Raw genomic sequence first — 23,225 nt, forward strand, 5'->3', positions numbered from 1 at the left:
TCCAAGCAGCCCTGCACAAGGGAGGCTTGTTGGCTTCTTTTCTGCTAAATAACCGGTTTTTTTTGGTTTTTTCCTTTGTAAAATAAAACCTTTCTGGGGCCTCCTGGAGCTCCAGCTCCATCCTGAGTGTCCATCTCAATGGAGGCTTTGTCATCCCAGCGGGGCTGCAGCTCCTCAGGGAACCCAAACCCACGCTCCAGCCTGGGCTTGAAGACTTGGAGGACTTTAAGGAGAAAAAAAAATATATAAAAACCATCAAAATCCTCAACTCTGCCCATTTTTAGCACTGCCTAAGGGATCTATGCCAAAATAACCTCCCAGCCAGGGCCACTGTGCCACTCACAGAACATGCCCAAATCCTGTATTTTTTTTACCCAAGTTTATTAGTTTTTTAAACTTTTAATATATTTAACCTTTTATTTATTAAAAAAAAAAAAAAAAACAACCCAAAAAAACAATAACAAAACACGTTTTGGTCTGACATTGGTTACTGGTCCTTTTTCCCCCCACCCCTCCGTGCTGGGAGGTCTCACAGCATCCCAAAGGATGCAGGAGACAGAGCCAAGCCCGGCTCCTTCTGTCTTCCAAATAAATAGAAAGAAAAGGAGGAAAAAAAAACAAAAAAAAAAAAAAACCAAAAAAAAGGAAAAATCAAGTTGGAAATTTGTCCTGTTACAGCTGGGAGAGGCCACAGAGAGGGAGAGACTCAAAATCCATTTACCGAAGAGAAATGAGAGAGGATTAAACTCTGTGAGACACAAGGAGTGACTCAGCCCCGCAGCTTCCTTCCCCCAAGTACTTCCACAGTGTCATCCCATCATTCAGGCCCTGAAACACCCAGGAATTCCCTGCTCCTCCCTCCCAGTTCGGCGGAGCAGGGGCTGAGCCGGCTTTTCCAGCCGGACGCAGCTCAGGGAAAGGGGCTTTTCCCCCTCCCCCCGGTGAAGGAATGCTTGGGAAAGTAGGAATAACACAGAGCCCGGCAAGGGGCTGGGGCCGAGCCCTTCGGCCAGAGCCAATCCCAGGGGCTGCGGGGCGGGAAGGAGCCGCCCCGGGGGGATGGAGCCGTCCCGGTGCGCTCCCCGCCTGTCCCGGGGAACCGCAGTGGATTAAGGCAGCAGGTGAGAGGTGGAAGGGCACCAGCGGTGAGTGTGAGGCAGAGCTGCGGCCCCGCTCCCGAGGGGTGGGGCCCGGCAGACGCTCCGGGGTCCCGGTGTGGAGCGGCCGGAGGGGCCGGGCCGGTGGCAGGAGGTGGCAGCTCTCGGGTCCGGGGCACTCAGTCGGTTTTGCGGTGGTTGTTGTTGAGGACAGGGTGGCCGTTGGAGAGGGGCCCGTTCTTGGCCACCTCCTCCTCCTCCTCAGAGTTGTCCGTCTCCTCACGGTCACTCCGCTCGTCCTCCACCACCTGTGGGCAGAGGGAAAAGGGGGTTCAGGCACCAGCCCCCCATTTTCCTGCCGTGCCTCAGTTTCCCCATTGCAACCACAGCGGTTTCTCCCCGCTGAGGGGATCTGGTGAGCCAAGAGCAGCTGGGATTCAGCATTCAGGATTGAGCATCTGGGGGTCTCCCCGGCAGAGGACCCCGGGTGGGTCCTTCCCCCATGATGCCCCCACGGCCCCCTCTCACCTTTCCAGTTATGAACTTCTGGGCCATGCGGATGATGAGGTAGGCCCAGAAGATGTGCAGCGACTGCAGCACCACCATCATGAAGTTGAAGAAGTAGTAACCAAAGAAGGCGGGGTAGAGCTCCAGCGGATAGAACATCGTGCAGTGCATGATCCTGCCAGGAAAAGCCATCCTGTCACGGGCAGAACCAGCATCCCACCCCCCCCCGAGACTCCCCCACTGCACCTCCAGTTGCCACTGCAGATCCTGGTGGTCAGGAAAAGCTGGGATGGGATCCATGCTCACCTGGATGGGGTATCCCTTCCACACCTCCCGGAGGTCATAGAACCAAGGTTTCTGCAGGATGGGGAGGGGGAGACACAAAGTCAGAGGGGCCAGGGGGGCTGGGGGAGCAAGGGGAGGGGGGCAATACTCACATCCACTATGACAGCCATGCCAGCAATGAAAGCAATAAGGTAAAAGGTGAATCTCCAACTGGAAAAAGGAAGCAGACGGTCCTCAGACGGGCACCGGGGAGCAGGAGGGAGGAGGACGGACCCGCCGGCCCCGGATCCCGCATCTCCCACCCTCCCGGGCAGCTCCTGGCCAAGCTGGGACTCCCAGAGCCCCCCAGGGTGGAGGGACAGTGACAGCAGGCAGGCAGGGAGGGAGGGAGGGTCTCACCTGGCCTCCCGGAATTTCTTGAGCAGGCTGGGCCGGTCCTGGTTGCGGCGGCGGCGGAACCAGCGCTCGACCTGGCGCACGGTGCAGCCGCTCTTCTTGGAGAGCATCTCCACGTCGGCCTGGGGACAGCAGGGCAGCCCCGCTGCGTCACACAGCCACCCTCACCCCCCCACAGACACCTCTGGGGACCCCCCCCCGAGCCCTCACCTGCTTGGGGTGTTTGCTGGTGGCAGCGTAAAACTTCTCCAGCACCGCATTGGGGGTGGCTTTTAACCGGACCTTCTCCTTGACGTTCAGGAGCCCGGCCAGGGGGGTGGCCACGTACCTGGGGAAGGAGTTGGGGACATCAACGTCCCCATTCCTGTCACCTGGATGATTTTGTCATACAAGGACCCCCCAAGCACTCAGTGCCGTGCTCCCTGCAGGGTGGGTTTTGCCACAGGGAGCCCCCCGGGTCCCTCTGTCACGGGCTGTCCCCGCTCGGCCCCCCCTTCTCTTGCTGTCCCAACAAAGCCGGGTCTGTTCCCATTGTTTGCCCAACAAATCGCTGTCTAAACGCCGCGTTTGTGTGGGGAAAGGGGAGCACGTGGGTTTGTTAGGGGGGATCAGGACCCCCAGCTAGGCTGAGCACAGGGTGCCACATCCCAGGGTTCAGCCACAGCCCCCAGGGCACGGGGAGAGCTGGACGGGGGGCTCAGGATCCGTCCCCACCCCCAGGGAAGGGACTCACGTCTCAAAGAGGTGCCGGACAACGAGGAAGAGGAAGGCCAAGGGGAGGGTGATGTACAGGTCAGAGGCTTTGGCATAGACTCGCCCATCCCGGTCCTCCAGGTCAGCCCAGGTGAGGTTTGCCGGGAGCCAGAGCCGTTCCCACCAAAAATAGCTGTACAAGGTCTGAAACATGCTGGGGGGAGGGAAACGGGGAGAGGTGAGGGGGGCATCTCCGAGGAGACGACTGATCCCACCCCGGCCCCACCAGGCACCCCAATTTCCACCTCGGCTCGCGGGGAGAAGCCGGTGAATTCCCCTCGGAGCGGCCGGCGCTCGGCTCGGGCACCGAGGGACTTTGCTCCCTGCAGCCCGGAGGTCAGAGGGTGATCATTAACAGGGGCCCCAGTCCTGCTCCCAACCGGCAGCTCGGCTCCTGCAAGCAGCCCGAGGGAAGAGCCGGCCTCCAGCACCCGCACCGGGAGCGGGGAGAAATCCCCCGAGTTTGGTTTCCCTCCCGAGAGCCGTGCGCGCATCCCGAGGCCGATCCAAACCCGATTCCCGGTGGGAAGCGGAGTCCCGGAGCCCACCGCCAGCCTGCCTTGGCCAGGCACAGCACCAGCGCGGGATTAGGGATTTGCTGGGGCACAATGAGCACCTTTGTGCCTTAAAAACGCTCCGGCCGGGGGAGCGGGGCAGCCGCCCCTCGCCGCGGGCTCAGCGCATCCCGGTTCCCCGTTCCTCCCCACCGGCCGCTTTTGGGGAACCCCGCGGGGTCGGGATGGGCTCGCACCCCCCGGGAAGGGGATCCCCGAGCCGGTGCAGGGATTGCGGCGAGAGCCGGGGCGGCTCCGCTCGGCTGGGCGAGGAAGAGGAACCACCGCGGCCGGTTTCGCAAGGGCAGGCGGGAGGGAGGTGCCGCAATTCCCGACTCCCGCGGCCGTGCCGCGGGCAGGTAACGGGAGGGGAGCGTGGGAGGACGGGGTGAGGCCCCGGTCAGGCCCGGCAGCTCCTCTGCGCCGGGGCACCGGCGGCACAGCGCGGTGTGCCGGTACCGGCGGCACCGAGCCGGCGGAGGAGGGGGCACCGCCGGGCCGGACCCTCCCCCAGAGGTGATTTTAGCAGCGGTCCTGCTGGAAACCGACAAAACCCTGACGTTTGCAAGCCGCGGGCAGAGAAACGGGACCGGGAGGGATCCGGGCCCGGGGCTGCGCGCCGTGCCGGGCCGGGGGGCAGCGACCCCGGCGGGGCCCGAGGCCGCTGTGGGCCCCGCCTCCGCCCGGCCCCGCCCGGCCGGCCCCGGGGGGCCCTGCCCGACCCCGACCGAGCGCGGATGGAGGCCCGGGATGGCTCCGGTGCGCGCCCAACGCCCGCAGAAAGGCCCGGCCGCCGGCCTGGAGCGGCGGGGGCGAGCCGGGACCGTCCCGCGGGGCCCTCCGGGCGGCCCCTCCCGGAGCGGGGAGGCCCCCGCGTGTGCCCCCGGCCCGGCCGCACTCACCCGGAGCCGCCGCCGGAGCCCTCACGGAGCCGCCGCTCGGAGCCCTCACGGAGCCGCCGCTCGCCCCCCTCGGTCCCGCGCGCGCCCCGCGCCAGGCAGCGGCGGCAGTGACGTCACCGCAACGCCGGGAGTGACGTCACCGCAACGCCGCGGAGAGAGGCGCCCGCCGTGGGGCGGGGCGGGGCCTAGGCGTGAGTAATCGACCGCCGAGATGGGATCGGTGCGTTCCCTATAGATCCTGCGGTGCTCCCTATAGATCCCAAATACACCCCCTACAGACAGCCCTGTATGTGCCCCATAGACACCCTACAGACAGCCCTGTATGTGCCCCATAGACACCCTACAGACAGCCCTGTATGTGCCCCATAGACACCCTATAGACAGTCCTGTATGTGCCCCATAGACACCCTATAGACAGTCCTGTATGTGCCTCATAGACACCCTACAGACAGCCCTGTATGTGCCTCCTATACACCCTATACCCCCCTCTCTGTGTGCCCTGTGCTCATCCCTACACACCCCATGTGTACCCCTTATATGTCCCTCTGCACACCCCTGTACAGCCCTGGCACCCCAAACCCCACACCTTGTACACCCCTGGCACCCCCAAACCCAGGGGCACACCCCTGTACACCCCGGCACCCCCAAACCCAGGGGCACACCCCTGTATGACCCCAAATCCCCCAAACCCCCCCCAATTCCCCCAGACCCGCGGAGGAACTGTGACCCCAAATCCCCCAAATTCCCCAAACCCCGGAGGATCCGTGACCCCAAACCCCACCAAATTCCCCCAAACCCTGCCGATCCCCCAAACCCCGGAGGAACCATGACCCCAAATCCCCCAAAGCCCCTCTGATTCCCCCAAACCCACAGAGGATCTGTGACCCCAAATCCCCCAAACCCACAGAGGAACCGTGACCCCAAATCCCCCAAATCCCCCAAACCCCCCCAAGTGTCAGGGTGCCAGACCCACGTGCAGGGGGACAAGTCCTTTACTTGCCAAGGGCTAAGGCCACATTTTGAGCCGAGGGGGGGGTCCCTGTCCCCCCCATCCCCCCGTGTCTCAGAGCACGGACTGAGCTGTGGGACCCCCCCTGAGTGCGACCCCGCCGTGTTAAGGCCACTGGGAAGTTTGGGGTGGGCTCAGACGGTCACACCCCTCATCTCCAGCCCCACAGGGACCCCCGGGATGTCCCTGGAGGACGCAGAGCGGGGTCTGGGGGGGCTCTGGGTGCGGGGACCCCCGGGCTCGAGGTGCTACAGGAGGGTGCAGTCCGAATCCAGCCTCTGCCGCGACCGCCGCTGTGGGGACAGGGACAGGACTGAGCTCTTGTTGGGGGGGACCTGCAGAGACCCCCCCAAACCCCCCCAGGGCTGGGGGGACACCCGGTTACCTGCGCTGGGAGCGGCTGAGGAGCGGCAGGGTGAGGATGGTGAGGATGAGGATGGTGAGGATGAGGATGGTGCTGCTGGTACTCCTCGTGCTGCAGCTGCCGCGCCAGCTCCAGGTCGCTGAGCACCGAGGGGGGGTCCTGGCCCTGCTGCAGGGACAGGGCCACCATGTAATCCTGCCAGGAGCACAAAGAAAGGGGGGGTCAGCACCTCTGGGATCCCCGGGATGGCACTCAGGTGTCCCCCCAACTTGTCCCCAAACCTGGTCCACTTGTCTCTGCTGCAGCCGGTGCTCCTGGGGGGCTCCCTGCTTGCCCGGGGGGTGGCTGAGGTGGAAGTCGCTGTCACAGAAGCAGCTGTCCCCATCCACGCTGTGCAGGCTCTCCCACACCACCCCCTCCTCCTGCAGGAAGCCCTGGTCGGTCACCAGCAGGTAGAGGTGGCCCTGGGCAGAGGGGACAGGTGACAGTGAGGCCGGGGCGGGGGTCCCGGGGGGCGCAGCGGGCTCCGGGGCCGCACCTGGTGCTTGACCATGGTGCTGAAGTGGTTGTTGCGGAAGAAGACGCCGAGCTCGCCCTCGCGGGCGCGGGCCGTGAGCTCGCACAGCCCGTGGAAGCTCAGCTGCGACGCCGTGCTCTCCAGGAACTGCTCGGCCACCAGCCCTGCGGGGACAGCGGGGTCGCCGTGGCGCTTTCGGGAAAAGCAGCCGGCTCGGACTCTCTGACAGTCACGAGCTTTCCTTTCCTTTCCTTTTTCCTTTCCTTTCCTTTCCTTTCCTTTCCTTTCCTTTCCTTTCCTCTCCCTTTCCTTTTCCTTTCCTTTCCTTTTTTTCCTTTCCTGCTTTCCTCCTCTTCTCTTCTCTTCTCTTCTCTTCTCTTCTCTTCTCTTCTCTTCTCTTCTCTTCTCTTCTCTTCTCTTCTCTTCTCTTCTCTTCTCTTCTCTTCTCTTCTCTTCTCTTCTCTTCTCTTCTCTTCTCGTTATCTTTTTGGTGGTATTCTAAGTCAGTCTGAATCACATGATTCAGATACAGCACAGATTTACAAAACAAAACAGACACACCCAGAATTTAAAATGTCAGGAATATGATTAATGTTCTGTGAGGATCTTGGTCTTTTAAATCAACTAACAGCTTGATCAAGAGAACCAACAGCAGAACAGCATAATGATTGTAAAATATTAATTAATTTTTCCACTGTTAACTCCCTGCATTTTGAGTCTGATCAACCTGACAGCAGTGTTCATATATGGAAGCTAAATATCTTCTTCCTACCTGTCCGTAGTCATTAATTGTACCTCTTAGTAGTCTCTGTGTGTACTTTTTCCTCTGCAAAACAGTGTCATACAAATAAAATTTAAAAATAGGTATTTCTTTCTAGCTGCAAAACCCACACTTGTATTTCTTATTAAAATGTAACTAATGTATAATGCAGACTGTTTGTTTATACGTATTTTAAATTAATAATGAGTTTCTTTTTGACCTTTATTCTTTATAAAATTTATGAAAATATGTTCTATTTCTCCTAATGTAAAACTTGCTGCTTTTAATAATTTAAAAAAATGGGGGCAATATTTGTAGTGTAATTTCATTCACTAAACAAACATAAAGTCTGCGCTTGCCAACATGATAGATTTCTGATTATGATCTTGTAACAGAAAATCTTTTTATATTTAAGAATTCCCTGCAAATTTTGTGTGTGCAATGTTCATATTCACAGCTCCTTCCTGAGGAGACTGGGCTCTTGTCTTGAAGTTAGAGTATTTAGGTTTTATCGTTCAGTCAGATTTCAGTCAGGTCTAAACTCTTTTGTTTACTTGGGTGTATTTACCTCTAAAGTCTTTTCCCTCATGTCTTCTTGCAGTGAAGAGTAAAAAGAGTGGGGATTTAGACCACTGCTAGAAGTACTGTTTATTCATTGGATCCCATGATCCCAGGTATTTTAAGATTGATTTCATTTTGTCTAGACTATGTCAGTTGTATTAAAATGTATGTATGGACATCCTGCCATAAAGAACCAGGAAGAAACAAGGAAAAGAAATCATGGTAAAAATTGAATAGTGAAACTAAATAATTGTTCCATACAGATTTTTTCTGCTGACGCTATTTGATTTGAGGAAGATAAATAATATTTTTGTCTTTAATTATAGCATCTTCTGGCTTTTAGTGAGAAGAAACATAATAATTTCATTTCAGTTATGAGTTAGATGAATCCACTTTAGCTCAATTGGCAGTATATGTAATGGCAAAAATGTTTCTTGTGAACTGCTGCTAGTCATTGAAGTTTTAGAATATTCAACTCTGCTTCAATGCCCTGTGTTTGGTTTGGACAGTGGTCTGTTATTAATTACTACATAAACCAAAAAATACTTCTCCCCTTGAATCCCAACTGCACTGCCCATTCAATGCTTTCTTTTAAATTTGATAATGGCTTTTATGTCCCTAACCTTCCTTTTTTAGGCAGGTGATTGTGCAAAGTTTGGCATGGCAGTCATAATTCTAGCCCATATCTTCAGATCAACTTAACCAGAGCTAAGACTTGAGCTCTCTGGTAGAAGCCAGGTTGGCCATTTGCTTGCAAATAAGTGGTTTAGTGACAACTGGTGAAAAAGATTATGAAATCCTTTGGCCCCTTCTCTACACTCTGTCAGTATCCTTGACTCTCTTTTGAATGGCAGGTAAATATTTTAATTTTTGTTCTTTCACTGTCACTGGATTTATATGGGTTTGTGTTCATATTAATCTTGTTCCTTTCTTATTTGTTTTCCATAATGTGTGTTGAATTTTCTTATTTTTCACTGTGTGTTTTTGTGCTTATAATACTTTATACTTGTTGAAGATCTGTGAAATATATGATTTTGTGCAATTCTTGTCTTTGTCCCCATTGGAAAAAATTACTCTTTTAACTTATTTTTGCTGTCTTTTCACTGATTCATCTGAATTTGTTTGCCTTCTTGAAGTTAGTTGTTTTATTTTGCTGTTTATTTCTTCCCTTTTAAAGGAATATGAGCTCTCTAAATTATTCACCAGTGTCACCCAAGTTGCCTTCCACCCACTGTGATGTTCTCTAACAACTAGTTCCCTTCCCTTCCCTTCCCTTCCCTTCCCTTCCCTTCCCTTCCCTTTTCCCTTCCGATGAATCCTCTCTCTCTATTCTTTTCAGCACATTTTTAACCTAACACTTTAACACAACACCACACCACAATGTAACAAATCTGAAGCAGGAGCCAAGGCTCCCATCTCTTCCCTCCTCCCGGGACCCTCAAACCCAGCAGTGGGGGCTGGGGGTGCCCAGCTGTGCCCCCCAGCGCCGCGGTTACCTTCGCTCACCAGGCCGGAGTCGCTGGCGTGTTTGCAGGTGATGATCTTCTCCACCAGCTGGTTGTAGCTGAGCTTGCCCACGGCCTGCACCTGCTCGGGGCTCTGGGGGATGGCAGGGACAGGGGGGGAGCTGCTGGTGGGCTTGGAGGGGTCTGCCAGGGACGGGACCACCCAGTGCAGCCGCCTGCCACGGCCAGAGGAGCCTCAGGCTCAGAGCCACATCCCAAACATCACCGGGGGCTTCGGGCTGGGGAGTTCTGGATCATCTGGAGATGATCTGGATCCCGCCAAACCTCAGGCAGGGACACCTCCTGCAGGACCAGGTGGCTCTGGGGGATGGCAGGGACAGGGGGGGAGCTGCTGGTGGGCTTGGAGGGGTCTGCCAGGGACGGGACCACCCAGTGCAGCCGCCTGCCACGGCCAGAGGAGCCTCAGGCTCAGAGCCACATCCCAAACATCACCGGGGGCTTCGGGCTGGGGAGTTCTGGATCATCTGGAGATGATCTGGATCCCGCCAAACCTCAGGCAGGGACACCTCCTGCTAGGCCAGGTTCACCTGGACCCCCAAAATTCTACAGGCAGGGACACTTCCTGCAGGACCAGGTTCATCTAGAACCCCCAAAATCTACAGGCAGGGACACCTCCTGCAGGACCAGGTTCACCTGGGTCCCCCCAAACCCCAGGCAGGGACACCTCCTGCAGGACCAGGTTCACCTGGGTCCCCCCAAACCCCAGGCAGGGACACCTCCTGCAGGACCAGGTTCACCTGGGTCCCCAAAATCCACATGCAGGGACACCTCCTGCAGGACCAGGTTCACCTGGGTCCCCCCAAACCCCAGGCAGGGACACCTCCAGGTTGCTCCAAGCCCCATCCAACCTGGCCTCGAGCCCTCCCAGGGTTGGGACATCCCTCCTCAGCTCGGTCCCCTTGGCCAGGACAATCCCCAGCTGCTCCCAGCAGAGTCCTCCAGCCCTGGGGTCCCTCCTGTGCCCCCACAGAAGCCCCCAGCCAGGCAGGGGGGGCTCACCTGGGGGTCCACCAGCCAGCCGTGGTAGAGCGGGATGTTGAGGAGGTCGAAGACGATGCACTCGGGGGTGTACTCGAAATCTGAGACCCCCGTGAACCTCACGTTGACGTCCAGCCCCGTGGAGAGCTTGGGCAGCACCGTCATGGTGTCACTGATGTTCTGGGGGGGCAGCAGAAACACGGGGTGGGGGGGTCACTCCTGAAGGTGTCACCCCAAATCCCGCAGGCAGCCCAGCTCCCCCGGATGTTCTCGTCTCGCTCCTCACCTGCTGGAAGTTCAGCTGCAGCCCCTCCGAGGTGTCCCGGGGTTGGGTGGCCAGGATGCAATCCCCTGCGGGGCAGCGGGGTCACCCCAAGGAATGTGGGGGTCCCAGCCGAGCCCCCACCCCACCCCTGGTGAGTCCCCACTCACCCAAATGTGCCATCAGCTCCTCGGCCGTGACCACCTCCGTCTGCGGGGGCAGCTTCACCTGGGGGCGGCCAGAGGGGGCTGGGGACCATCCCTGGGACCCTTCCCCTGGGGGTTTGGGGTGCCCCCCGAGCCCCCCCAGCCCCGGCTTGCCTTCCACTGCAGCAGGAGGACGTTGATGAGGGCCAGCAGCGGGCAGGGCCCGTTCTGGCTCTGGGTGACCAGGGGCGTGCGCTGCCCCTTCCAGCGGATCCACTTGACGTGGTACAGCTCCTCGGGGGGCTCGCCCGGCGCGGACCCCAAATCCTCGGGGGGCTGCTGCCGCTGCTGGGGGGAGCCCCCCGGGGGTCGCTCGGGGCTGGGTACCCCCCAGGATCGGGCCCCGGTGGTGTTCCCGGGCGGGGAGGGGCTGGCTCCGGGGGTTGGGTCACCAAAACTGGGAATTGTGTCACCAACACCAGGAATTGTGTCACCAGCATTGGGAATTGTGTCACCAAAACTGGGAATTGTGTCACCAAAACTGGGAATAGCCCAGCTCCCCCGGATGTTCTCGTCTCGCTCCTCACCTGCTGGAAGTTCAGCTGCAGCCCCTCCGAGGTGTCCCGGGGTTGGGTGGCCAGGATGCAATCCCCTGCGGGGCAGCGGGGTCACCCCAAGGAATGTGGGGGTCCCAGCCGAGCCCCCACCCCACCCCTGGTGAGTCCCCACTCACCCAAATGTGCCATCAGCTCCTCGGCCGTGACCACCTCCGTCTGCGGGGGCAGCTTCACCTGGGGGCGGCCAGAGGGGGCTGGGGACCATCCCTGGGACCCTTCCCCTGGGGGTTTGGGGTGCCCCCCGAGCCCCCCCAGCCCCGGCTTGCCTTCCACTGCAGCAGGAGGACGTTGATGAGGGCCAGCAGCGGGCAGGGCCCGTTCTGGCTCTGGGTGACCAGGGGCGTGCGCTGCCCCTTCCAGCGGATCCACTTGACGTGGTACAGCTCCTCGGGGGGCTCGCCCGGCGCGGACCCCAAATCCTCGGGGGGCTGCTGCCGCTGCTGGGGGGAGCCCCCCGGGGGTCGCTCGGGGCTGGGTACCCCCCAGGATCGGGCCCCGGTGGTGTTCCCGGGCGGGGAGGGGCTGGCTCCGGGGGTTGGGTCACCAAAACTGGGAATTCCGTCACCAACACCGGGAATTGTGTCACCAGCATTGGGAATTGTGTCACCAACACCGGGAATTGTGTCACCAGCATTGGGAATTGCGTCACCAACACCGGGAATTGTGTCACCAAAACTGGGAATTGTGTCACCAGCATTGGGAATTGTGTCACCAGCATTGGGAATTGTGTCACCAAAACTGGGAATTCCGTCACCAGCATCAGGAATTCTGTCACCAACACCAGGAATTGTGTCACCAAAACTGGGAATTGTGTCACCAGCACCAGGAATTGTGCCACCAGCATTGGGAATTGCATCACCAAAACTGGGAATTCCGTCACCAACACCGGGAATTGTGTCGCCAGCACTGGGAATTCCGTCACCAACATCGGAAATTGTGCCACCAGCACCGGGAATTCCATCACCAACACCAGGAATTTCATCCCCTAAACCGGGAATTCCATCACCAACGCTGGGAATTCCATGACCAACACTGGGAATTCCATCACCAGCACTGGGAATTTCATCCCCTAAACCGGGAATTCCGTCACCAGCACCGGGAATTTCATCCCTTACACCCGGAGTTCTGTCCCCAACACCAGGAATTCCATCTCCAACATTGGGAATTTCATCCCTTACACCGGGAATTCTGTCCCCAACACCGGGAATTGTGTCACCAATGCTGGGAATTCTGTCACCAACACCGGGAATTTCATCCATTACACCGGGAATTCCGTCACCAACACCGGGAATTCTGTCCCCTGCACCGGGAATTCCATCTCCAACATTGGGAATTGTGTCCCCAACATCAGGAATTCCATCTCCAACATTGGGAATTGTGCTCCCAACATCAGGAATTCCATCCCCAGCGCTGGGAATTGTGCTCCCAGCACCAGGAATTTCATACCCTATGTTGGGAATTGAGTCCCCAACATCGGGAATTCCACCCCCAGCACCGGGAATTCCATCACCAACACCAGGAATTTCATCCCCGACATCGGGAATTGCGTCCCCAGCCCCGGGGATTCCGTCCCCCCCCTCAGCCTCCTGCTGGGGCTGGGGGCTCCCCTCCTGCTCCATGGGACCCCCGGGGCTGCTCCGGCTCCGATCAGGCTCCTGGGAATGCTCTGGGTCTGTCCAGGAGCAGCTGCATCCCAAACCTCAGCCTGAGGAGGGAAAATCGGGCTATTTCAGGAAAATACAGAGGTAGAAATATTAAAAAAAAAAAAAAAAATTTTTATATTTTTCCTTCTTTATTCCTTGTTTTTCCTCCTTTTTCCTTCTCTATTCCTTCCTTTTCCTACTTTATTCCTTGCTTTTCCTTCTTTATTCCTTGCTTTTCCTCCTTTTTCCTTCTTTATTCCTTGTTTTTCCTTCTTTATTCCTTGTTTTTCCTCCCTTTTCCTTGATAGATATATATGTATATACATATATAAATATACATATTATATATGTATATACATATATAAATATACATATTTATATATGTATGTTTATATATGTATATACATATATAAATATACATATATAAATATATTTTTATATATTTTTAGTACATATAAATATATATTTATATATGTATATACATATATAAACATACATATATAAATATGTATATTTATATATGTATATACATATATAATATGTATATTTATATATGTATATACATATATATCTATATATATAACCCTAACCCCCTGCTCTTTTCCTGCTTTTCCTTCATTTTCCTCCCCTAATCCTTATTTTTCCTTCTTTATTCCTTGTTTTGCCTCCTTTTTCCTTCTTTATTCCTTGTTTTTCCTCCTTTTTTCCTTCTTTATTCCTTGTTTTTCCTCCTTTTTCCTTCTTTATTCCTTGTTTTTCCTTCTTTATTCCTTGTTTTTCCTCCCTTTTCCTTGCTTTTATTTCATATATCATATGTATATATATGATATTTTTATATATAGGTATATATGTAAATTTTAGTCCAATTTAACTCATCTAGGTGAGATTTTTTTTTCCTCCCCCATTTCTTTACGCTGTATATTTATATATGTATATACATATATATCTATATATATAACCCTAACCCCCTGCTCTTTTCCTGCTTTTCCTTCATTTTCCTCCCCTAATCCTTATTTTTCCTTCTTTATTCCTTGTTTTTCCTCCTTTTTTCCTTCTTTATTCCTTGTTTTTCCTCCTTTTTCCTTCTCTATTCCTTCCTTTTCCTACTTTATTCCTTGCTTTTCCTTCTTTATTCCTTGCTTTTCCTCCTTTTTCCTTCTTTATTCCTTGTTTTTCCTTCTTTATTCCTTGTTTTTCCTCCCTTTTCCTTGCTTTTATTTCATATATCATATGTATATATATGATATTTTTATATATAGGTATATATGTAAATTTTAGTCCAATTTAACTCATCTAGGTGAGATTTTTTTTTCCTCCCCCATTTCTTTACGCTGGCTTTGAAATTGTCAGGAGGTTTGGAAGATCTGGCTCTTTAACATCCAAGAAAATTGGAAATTTGGCCTTTAAACGGACAAAAGAATTGGGAATTTTGGCTTTGAAACAGGCAAAAGGTTTGGAAAAATCAAGAATATTCCCAAATTCTGCTTTCCAAGCCTGGGTTTCCTGCCCCAGCTCACCTGGAATCCTCTGAGCCCCTAATTCTGCACAGGTGGGTCCTGGGCCTCTGGAAACTCCTGCAAAAAAACCCAAACTTTTATGAAATAATAGAAATAAATACTTAAAAAAATAAGCAAATAAATAAATAATCATAGGTAAATAAAATATTGCAGATAATAAATAGTCCTGATAGGGAGTTGAGTGATAAATAAGGAGTTTTATTCATTAAATAAATAAAAGGAAAATGTTTTGATAGGGAAGTAAATGGATAAATAAATAAGGTTGGTAATTAATAACTACAGACATGTACACCCATTTGTTCTAATTGACAGACTGACACTAAATACTGAACAAATAAAATAGAAGCCATGAAATTAAATTCAATTACATGAAGCAAGATGTAAAATGAGGAAGTGATCATGAAATGGAAATGAAATTAAACTAAATATAATGGAAAAAATATATAAAAGATAATAGAATAGAATAGAATTTAACTTAAAAATATAATAGAGTAAAATAAAATTAAATTTAAAAATAAAATGAAATGAAATAGAATAGAATTAAATTTTAAAATAGAACTAAATTTTAAAATAAAATAAAAAATAAAATAGAATTAAAAATAAAATAAAATAGAAGAAAATTTAATAGAATTAATTTTTAAAATATAATAAAATTAAATTTTAAAATAAAAAATAAAATAAAAGAGAATAAAATAGAATAGAATTAAAAATAAAATAAAAATTTCAAATAAAATAATTTTTTTAACATAAATAAAATAAAATAAAATAATAAAATGCAGTGCCATTTAAGAGGCACAAGGGAAGGAGAATTTCAATTTGCTCTCACAGCTCCACCCCGAGCCCAGGGCTGGACCAGGGTCCCCCTTCCTTCTTTTCCTTCATTTTTCTCCCCTAATCCTTCCTTTTCCTCCTTTTCCCTTCTTTGGAGGGGGGTGAAAAGAGGAAGATTTGGGGGTCACGGGAGGGTTTTGGGGGGAAAAGAGGAGATTTGGGGTCCCCCCCGAGCCCCCCCAGCGCGGGGGATGCCGGGAAGGCCCCGCCCCCACCCAGCGGCCCCTGCGGCGCGGGGGGAGGGGCGGCGGGGCCGGACTGGGACGGACTGGGGGAGACTGGGGGAGACTGGGACAGTCTGGGCTGTGCTGGGATTGTCTGGGCTTGTACTGGGACATACTGGGACATACTGGGGCAGTCCGGGCTTGGACTGGGACAGTCCGGGTCATACTGGGATAGTCTGGGCTGTACTGGGCCGGACTGGGACATACTGGGGCAGGCCGGGCTTGGACTGGGATAGTCTGGGTTGGGACTGGGATAGTCTGGGTTGGGACTGGGATAGTCTGGGTTGGGACTGGGATAGTCTGGGTTGGGACTGGGATAGTCTGGGTTGGGACTGGGATAGTCTGGGTTGGGACTGGGATAGTCTGGGTTGGGACTGGGATAGTCTGGGCTGTACTGGGCCGGACTGGGACGGACTGGGGGATACTGGGACATACTGGGGCAGTCCGGGCTTGCACTGGGACAGTCTGGGCTGGACTGGGCCGGACTGGGACATACTGGGACATACTGGGGCAGTCCGGGCTTGGACTGGGATAGTCTGGGTTTGGACTGGGATAGTCTGGGCTTGTACTGGGACAGTCTGAGCTTCTGCTGGGCCGGACTGGGACGGGCTGGGGGATACTGGGACAGTCCGGGTGATACTGGGATAGTCTGGGGTGGTACTGGGACGGACTGGGCTTGTACTGGGATAGTCCGGCTGATACTGCGCTGGACTGGGACAGTCTAGGCTTATACTGAGCTGGACTGGGATGGACTGGGGGATACTGGGACAGTTTGGGTGATACTGGGATAGTCTGGGGTGATACTGGGCCGTACTACTGGGCCGTACTGGGCCGTACTGGCGCCTCGGGCCGTGGATCCGTGCCCTCATGGAGCGCTTCGTGGCGGGGAACCGGGCGGCCCTGCAGGTACGGGGGGCTGGGGGGTCCAGGGGGAACGGGAGCGGGGAATGGGGGTGCAGGGAATTGGGAAAGGGAAATGGGGCGCAGGGAATTGGGGGAGCAGGGGGGAATTGGGGTGCAGAGGGAATTGGGGGAGCAGAGGGAGAATTGGGGAGCAGGGAGGGAATTGGGGAGCAGGGAAATGGGGGTGCAGGGGGGAATTGGGGTGCAGAGGGAATTGGGGGAGCAGAGGGAGAATTGGGGAGCAGGGAGGGAATTGGGGAGCAGGGAAATGGGGGTGCAGGGGGGAATTGGGGTGCAGAGGGAATTGGGGGAGCAGAGGGAGAATTGGGGAGCAGGGAGGGAATTGGGGAGCAGGGAAATGGGGGTGCAGGGGGGAATTGGGGTGCAGAGGGAATTGGGGGAGCAGAGGGAGAATTGGGGAGCAGGGAGGGAATTGGGGAGCAGGGAAATGGGGGTGCAGGGGGGAATTGGGGTGCAGAGGGAATTGGGGGAGCAGAGGGAGAATTGGGGAGCAGGGAGGGAATTGGGGAGCAGGGAAATGGGGGTGCAGGGGGGAATTGGGGTGCAGAGGGAATTGGGGGAGCAGAGGGAGAATTGGGGAGCAGGGAGGGAATTGGGGAGCAGGGAAATGGGGGTGCAGGGGGGAATTGGGGTGCAGAGGGAATTGGGGGAGCAGAGGGAGAATTGGGGAGCAGGGAGGGAATTGGGGAGCAGGGAAATGGGGGTGCAGGGGGGAATTGGGGTGCAGAGAATTGGGGGAGCAGGGGGAATTGGAAGCAGGGAATTGGGGTGCAGGTAAATGGGGGAGCAGGAGGAGGTGAGCCCCGTGGGTTGGGGTGCCGTGGGGAGCAGAGGGGCCAGCAAAGCGGGGTGCCCTCGGGGCTGGGCTCAGCAGGAACGGGGGCTCGGGGTGCCCACAGGGCACAGCCACACCAGGGACACCCCAAAAACGTTTCCCTGCTGCAGCCCCATCCCAGACCTGCCGGGGGGTTTGGGCTGCGGCTGCTCTCGGGTCGGTTTTTTGGGTTTTTTTTGTCCTCAGTTTCTATCAAAAATTAGCAAATCTGGGTTATGGCAGCAGAGAATTGTCCCAAAAATCAGGGCTGGGGATGGGGTGGCTCCCGTGGGCGGGGGGACAGAGGAGTGACATGTTTTTCCTGCTGCTGCAGGCAAGCAAAAGAGGGTGAAACACCATGTTTTGGGGTGACACCCTGCCCCAAATTCTAGAATAAATGGGGTAAAGCACTCAGTGCTCCCAGGGCTGCGGGGCTGGGATGGTCCCTGGCCTCACCTTGTGGCTCAGCTGAGTTTTCCTGGAATCCCACCACACCTGACTCCCCACACACCCCAAACCCCTGAGGATTTAATGCCAAAAATGGATCCCCAGGGCTGCCAGGACCTCGCTAGGAGGGCGCAACCCGTGGGTGACACCCGTGACGAGTGGCTCCAGGGACGCTGCTGAGGACAAGGGAGCGCTTTGGAGGTTTTTGGTGCTGCTGCTGTGCCTGACACCTCCCATCCCCGCAGGATCACATCCAGCAGCACCAGGAGATCCACGTGGTGATGGGCAACGAGGCCTGTGACCTGGACTCCACCGTCTCCGCGCTGGCCCTGGCATATTTCCTCGCCCAGGTGAGGCTCGGCCACCAGCCCGGTGACCACCAGTGGCCTCGGGGGACGCCTCACTGGGTGTGACCCCCCCCCCCTGCTGCAGACCACCCCGGCTCCCAAAGCCGCCTTCGTGCCGGTGCTGAACATCCCCCGCGCCGACTTCGCGCTGCGGACCGAGACGACGTTCCTGCTGCGGGATCGGGGGATCCCGGCCGCCTCGCTGGTTTTTCGGGATGAGATCGACCTGGGCGGGCTGCACCAGGCCGGGCTGCTCTCCCTGACGCTGGTCGATCACCACGTCCTGCCCGGGTGAGCACGTTGGGGACAGCCAGGGCCACCCGCGCGGAGCCGCGGTTGATTTTGTCACGCGGGGTGGGTGACATCGATCCATTTCTGGCGAGTTTTGAGGGGGAAAAAGGAAATATGAGGGTTTGGCAGGCTCTGCCGGGGGTGACCCTTCCCGTTGCCCGCCAGTGCTGATGCTGCCCTGGAAGAGGCTGTGGTGGAGGTCCTGGACCACCGGCCGCTGGAGCGGGACCGTGGTCCCCCGTGCCAGGTGACCGTGGAGCCCGTGGGCTCCTGCGCCACGCTGGTGACCGAGCGGATCCTGCAGGGCCCCCCGGGCGTGCTGGACAGAACCACGGCCGCGCTGCTGCACGGTGAGCACGGGGGTCCCGCCTGAGCCTTGCCCCCGGGGACGGTGACAAGGTGACAACGCAGCCCCGCTCGTCCCCGCAGGCACCATCCTGCTGGACTGCATCAACCTGAGCCCGGCCGCGGGCAAGGTGACACCCCGGGACGTGGCCTGCGTGTCCCTGCTCGAGGAGAGGTTCCCGGAGCTGCCGGCTCGCGACGCCGTGTTCGGAGCCCTGCAGGCGGCCAAGTTTGATGTCACAGGTGTGTGTCAGCGTGTCCCCCTCTCCTTGGGGACAGGAAGGTGCCCCGGGCCTCATCCCCTGGCCACCTCCCAGGGCTGACGACAGAGCAGATGCTGCGGAAGGACCTCAAAGTCCTCTCCAACGACGAGGTTGTCATCGCCATCAGCGGCGTCTTCGAGGACCTGGAAGTGAGACTTGGGTCTGAGGGGGAAACTGAGGCAGGGAGTGGCACGCCGGGGACACCACGGTGACGCCAAGACCCCTCCCCTCTTGTCCAGACGTTCCTGCTCCGGCCTGGCTTGCTGCAGGAGCTGGAGGCTTTCTGCCAGGCCCGTGGCTACGCGGGGTTGGTGGCCATGACCGTGTCCTTTAACGAGCGCCACGAGCCCACGCGGAAACTCGCCGTCTACAGCGCGCAGGATGCCCTGCGCAGCACGGTGAGTCAGCCTCTTCCCGGCTGTGCTTTGCCCCAAAACCTCCCGTTTTTGGGGGCGCTGGGCAGGTCCCAGCCTCACTGCTCACCCCCCTGCAGCTGTGCCGGGCGCTGGAGGAGGCGACGTCGCCGTCGCTGCTGCTGCGGCCGCTGCAGAGCCCCTGGCCCCGCGTGGCCGCCTACGCCCAGGGCAACGCCGTGGCCGCTCGTAAGAAGGTGCTGCCCATCCTGCGGGCAGCGCTGGGGGGCCTGGGGGCTGCCGGGGGTCCCGAGGAGGAGGTGGTGCCCCCGCCCACCCCCATGAACAGCCTGGTGGAGGAGTGTCCCCTGGCGCAGGCCGTGCCCCCGCTGTGTCCCCAGGATGTCCTGGAGCGGGTCAGCCGCATCGCCGTGGGGCAGCCCCCCGGCTCCCCGAAATAGCAGCAGGCACCCCGGTGGTTTTTTGAGGTGTGGATGAGAAGTTGGGGTCCCTGAGTGTGGCCCCGTGGGGTGCCTGGGTGTGGGGGGGTTGCAGCTGCCTGTGTAAGAGCTCAGCTCCTGGTCCTCGTCGTGGTTTGTCCCCCCCAGTGGCTCCCTCCGCCCCAGTGGTCCCCAGGGTGGGTTTTTGGGGATGCCCTGGGCAGGAGTTGCATCCCCTTAATGAAGGCGTTGGGGTGGGGGAGTTAAGGAGTTCTTGATGCTCTTCCTTCCTTGGGGGGCAGAGGGGGCCCCAGAGGGTGGGTCCGGACATGCAGCCGTCCAGAAGTGTCACCGTTTTCCAAGGATTAAATCTCCCTTTTCTTCCAGTTTTGGCTCTTGGCTTTTATTCTGGGACGGGGTGCTGCCCCACTCGAGCTTGGGGTGCACCCCCTCTTTCCCTGGGGTGCAATCCCCTCTACAATGGGTCACAGGAACATTTTGGGGTGTCCAAGGAGGGGGTGTCAGTGCAGCCACACTCCCGAGTCCAGCCCAGCCAGGAGGAAACTGGTTGTGCCATAAAAAGTCATGGCCTCTGCCTGCTGTGAATATCAGCTTTTCCCAGTGGATTTGGCTGCTCCAGGAGCCGAGGAGGGAGCGAGGAGCCTGGGGAAGCTCGTGCACCCACCCCTTGGGCCAGCACGAGGCATTTATTTCAAGGGTGGAATGTTTTTTCCCCCAAAAACCCTGACCCGAGCACAACACAGGGGCTGGAAAAGCCCAGCTCCCACCAGAGCACAGGGCAGGGGAAAGGCTCTGTCAGCCAGCACGTGCTATTTAATATTTAATCCTGGCGCTAATTAAACTATGTACACCCGCGCCTGAATTCCAGAGCCCTTCTCGGGTCAGGCCCTGTCCGGCCTGGGGACAATCCCGGGTGGAGGGGACCCCACCACGGTCCTGCCCGAGGTGATGGAGGCTGCTCAGGTGGGTTTTGGAGCTTAAAAAGAAGAACAGATCCTAAAAAAAGGGGGGGAGGTGGGAGTCTGGCGGCAGTGGAATGCCGGCTGGAGGCACTGCGGGCTCGGAGACAGCCGAGCCTTGGGGTTGGATCCTGGTTTGGCACCGAAGCATCGGGGTTTAATCCCGGTTCTGCTCCAAGGAATTGGGCTTTAAGCCCAGTTTGACATCGAATCCTGGTTTGGCACCGAAGCATCGGGGTTTAATCCCAGTTCTGCTCCAAGGAGTTGGGGTTTAATCCCAGTTTGACATCGATTCCTGGTTTGACACCAGAACATCTCGGGTTTAACTCTGGTTTGGCACCAGAATATCAGGGCTTAATCCTGGTTTTGCTCCTCTGTGATGTTCTGGGAGGCATCAAAGCTGCCTCTGCACCACGGCTGGTTCCCTGGGGAAACTGAGGCACCACCATGCAGCCCGTGGGAGACACGGGAGCGGGAAAAGGGAAAACTGGGAGGATTTGGGACACGTGTGCTGCGCCTGGCAGCTCCTGGCACGTTTCAGGGGGTGGCTGTGTCCTTTCCAGGTGGGGCAGGAGATGGGGGCTGCTGTCCCTGCTCCCTCCCCGTGTCACCAGCCAGGACCTCCGGGAAGGAGGGATTTTCCAGAGGGATGACGACCCAAAGTCACCGGGAGCTGGGTGAGGATGGTGCTGCATAAATACCGCGGGGTTCAAGCACTCCAGGTCGGCTTCTCCTCCAGCGGGGGGGGGTCAGGCAGTTCAAGTTCGGGCTGAAAAAGCCAGGAATCTGCAAAATGCAAGAGGATGGGTTGTGGGAGTGCCCAAGCGGTGGCTCAGCTGGGTGTTCCTCAGAGTGGTGGCTCGGAGGGGACGCTGGGGGTGCCACTCACACGCTACAACACGCGGGAGTTGCTCCACTGTCGCTCCCGGCCGCCCTTGGACCTCATCTCCTGGACAGCACCAGTCTGCAGAGAGGACCTGTCACCCCCCTGTGCCACCCCCTCGCCCAGCCGGGAGACCCAGCACCCCTAAAAAACACCCAGCACCCCAAAAAAACAGCCAGCAGCCAGCCCTGAGACCCAGCACCCCAAAACAACACCCAGCACCCCAAAACAACACCCAGCACCCCAAAAAAACACCCATCAGCCAGCCCTGAGACCCAGCACCCCAAAACAACACCCAGGACCCCAAAACAACACCCAGCACCCAACTGTGAGATGCTACCACCCCAAAACAACACCCAGCACCCCAAAACAACACCCAGCACCCAGGCCTGAGACCCAGCATCCCACAACCAACACTCACCAGACCAAAAGCACCACCTGTCACCCAACCCTGAGACCCAGCACCCCAAAACAACACCCGGCACCCCAAAAAACCACCCAGCACCCAACCATGAGACCCAGCACCTCAAAACAACACCCAGCACCCCAAAACAACACCCAGGACCCCAAAACAACAGCCGGCACCCAACTGTGAGACTCCACCACCCCAAAACCAACACCTGCCACCCCAAAAGCACCACCTGTCACCCAGGTGGGAGACCCAGCACCCCAACCCTGAGCCCCAGCCCCCCAGGCAGGCCCCCCCGGCCCCCAGGGTACCATGGGCAGCCCCTCTCCCGCAGCCATGTCCCCGGAGCCGATGTGCGTCAGGTGCACGAAGTTCATGGGCTCCCCGATCATGGAGCGGTCGATCCTTCTCCTCCTCTTCTTCTGCAAGGGGATGAAGGCCATCAGCCCCCGCTGACCCCACGGCCCTGCCCGAAATGGCTGCACGGGGTGGGGGGTACTCACGGGCTGGGGCTTCTCCACGACGCAGCAGCCCAGCTTGTGCCAGAAGTCACTCATGGTGGTGGCAGCCAGCGTCCCCCCGTGCTGGCACAGCTGCCGGGACCCCTGGGCAGGGTCACTCCATGGGGACACCTGGTCGGGGTGGCACAGCGTGGAGAGGAGCAGCTGGCTGTGAGCGGGAAGGGAGAGTGATGCTTCCAGGCCTGAGCTCCCCAGATTAATGCTAAAACAATTTCATAGCATCCAAAAAAAGGCAGAGAGCCCCAGCAGACCCCTGGGTCACACACAGAGCATCCAAGGGGACACCTGGCATTGCAAGGAGATTCCCCCAGGGATCGGACAGAGACGTCCCAGGGACCCTGGGTATCAAACAGAGACCCCCAGAGTTGTCCCCATGGCCACGGCTGGGCTTTGTCCCCAGCTCCAGGGCAGGACACAGCTGAAGGATGCTGCGGCAGGATGGGGGGGATGGAGGCAGCATGGCAAATCCCAACTCCCTGAGCCAGGCAGCTATAAATATCCCGGCCTTTCCGAAAAGGGGCTGGAGCTCGAGCTCTTCCGCTCCAGCTTCTGAAGAGCAGACGGGGGAGAAATAAACAGAGACTGCTGGGATTTCATCCCAAACTCCCACGGTACCACCTGGGGTAGGCAAGGAGGTGTGCAAAGGGGGGGTTCACCCCCAAAATGGGGGCTTCTCGTGCTAAGGAGAGACGACTCCTTTGCCGCAAAAGCAGCCAGCGGCACGCAGGGAACTCACCCACCCACCCACCCACCCACCCA

At 56.6% G+C, this 23,225-nt stretch overlaps 4 protein-coding genes across 20 annotated transcripts in view; 1 reads left to right on the forward strand and 3 right to left on the reverse strand.

Moving 5' to 3' along the window:
* Window positions 1-363: 363 nt before the first annotated feature.
* Window positions 364-4,924, reverse strand: CERS2 (ceramide synthase 2). Its single transcript, XM_041467416.1, has 7 exons — window positions 4,495-4,924; window positions 3,019-3,192; window positions 2,496-2,613; window positions 2,289-2,407; window positions 2,042-2,099; window positions 1,626-1,961; window positions 364-1,405 (listed from the first exon to the last, which is right to left on the reverse strand). The coding sequence occupies exons 2-7, from the start codon at window positions 3,189-3,191 to the stop codon at window positions 1,277-1,279; spliced, it is 933 nt and encodes a 310-aa protein (XP_041323350.1). The 5' UTR covers window position 3,192; window positions 4,495-4,924; the 3' UTR covers window positions 364-1,276.
* Window positions 4,925-5,474: 550 nt separating this feature from the next.
* MINDY1 (MINDY lysine 48 deubiquitinase 1) lies at window positions 5,475-14,453 on the reverse strand. 15 transcript variants are annotated; one of them, XM_041467463.1, is made up of 10 exons: window positions 14,395-14,453; window positions 11,501-12,939; window positions 11,351-11,408; window positions 11,205-11,269; window positions 10,231-10,389; window positions 9,202-9,304; window positions 6,406-6,548; window positions 6,149-6,331; window positions 5,889-6,062; window positions 5,475-5,796 (listed from the first exon to the last, which is right to left on the reverse strand). In XM_041467463.1, the coding sequence occupies exons 2-10, from the start codon at window positions 12,851-12,853 to the stop codon at window positions 5,752-5,754; spliced, it is 2,283 nt and encodes a 760-aa protein (XP_041323397.1). In that variant the 5' UTR covers window positions 12,854-12,939; window positions 14,395-14,453; the 3' UTR covers window positions 5,475-5,751. The 15 variants fall into 15 exon arrangements, 12 of the variants coding, with proteins under 12 accessions (XP_041323397.1, XP_041323398.1, XP_041323402.1 ...); XM_041467464.1 differs by having other exon boundaries at window positions 11,501-12,958; XM_041467468.1 differs by lacking the exon at window positions 14,395-14,453 and having other exon boundaries at window positions 11,501-12,429; window positions 12,514-12,952.
* A 1,788-nt stretch (window positions 14,454-16,241) lies between these two features.
* PRUNE1 (prune exopolyphosphatase 1) lies at window positions 16,242-20,059 on the forward strand. 2 transcript variants are annotated; one of them, XM_041467369.1, is made up of 8 exons: window positions 16,242-16,355; window positions 17,880-17,984; window positions 18,067-18,272; window positions 18,438-18,622; window positions 18,702-18,860; window positions 18,935-19,029; window positions 19,120-19,278; window positions 19,374-20,059. In XM_041467369.1, the coding sequence occupies exons 1-8, from the start codon at window positions 16,317-16,319 to the stop codon at window positions 19,692-19,694; spliced, it is 1,269 nt and encodes a 422-aa protein (XP_041323303.1). In that variant the 5' UTR covers window positions 16,242-16,316; the 3' UTR covers window positions 19,695-20,059. The 2 variants fall into 2 exon arrangements, with proteins under 2 accessions (XP_041323303.1, XP_041323304.1); XM_041467370.1 differs by having other exon boundaries at window positions 16,245-16,355; window positions 17,740-17,984.
* The window catches only part of CDC42SE1 (CDC42 small effector 1), a 5,135-nt gene continuing 1,964 nt past the window's right edge, over window positions 20,055-23,225 (reverse strand). The window contains exons 3-6 of one of the 2 annotated variants that reach the window (XM_041467375.1): window positions 22,449-22,614; window positions 22,257-22,367; window positions 21,543-21,617; window positions 20,055-21,439 (exon numbers count right to left, since the gene is read on the reverse strand). In XM_041467375.1, the coding sequence (XP_041323309.1) occupies window positions 21,546-21,617; window positions 22,257-22,367; window positions 22,449-22,502 (237 nt within the window). In that variant the 5' untranslated portion in view covers window positions 22,503-22,614 and the 3' untranslated portion in view covers window positions 20,055-21,439; window positions 21,543-21,545. The remainder of the gene's footprint in view (window positions 21,440-21,542; window positions 21,618-22,256; window positions 22,368-22,448; window positions 22,615-23,225) is intronic. The other variant, XM_041467373.1, reaches the window with a different exon arrangement.

The sequence above is a fragment of the Pyrgilauda ruficollis genome, unplaced genomic scaffold, assembly GCF_017590135.1.
Source record: "Pyrgilauda ruficollis isolate IOZ18807 unplaced genomic scaffold, ASM1759013v1 scaffold208, whole genome shotgun sequence".
NCBI classification, from domain to species: domain Eukaryota; kingdom Metazoa; phylum Chordata; class Aves; order Passeriformes; family Passeridae; genus Pyrgilauda; species Pyrgilauda ruficollis.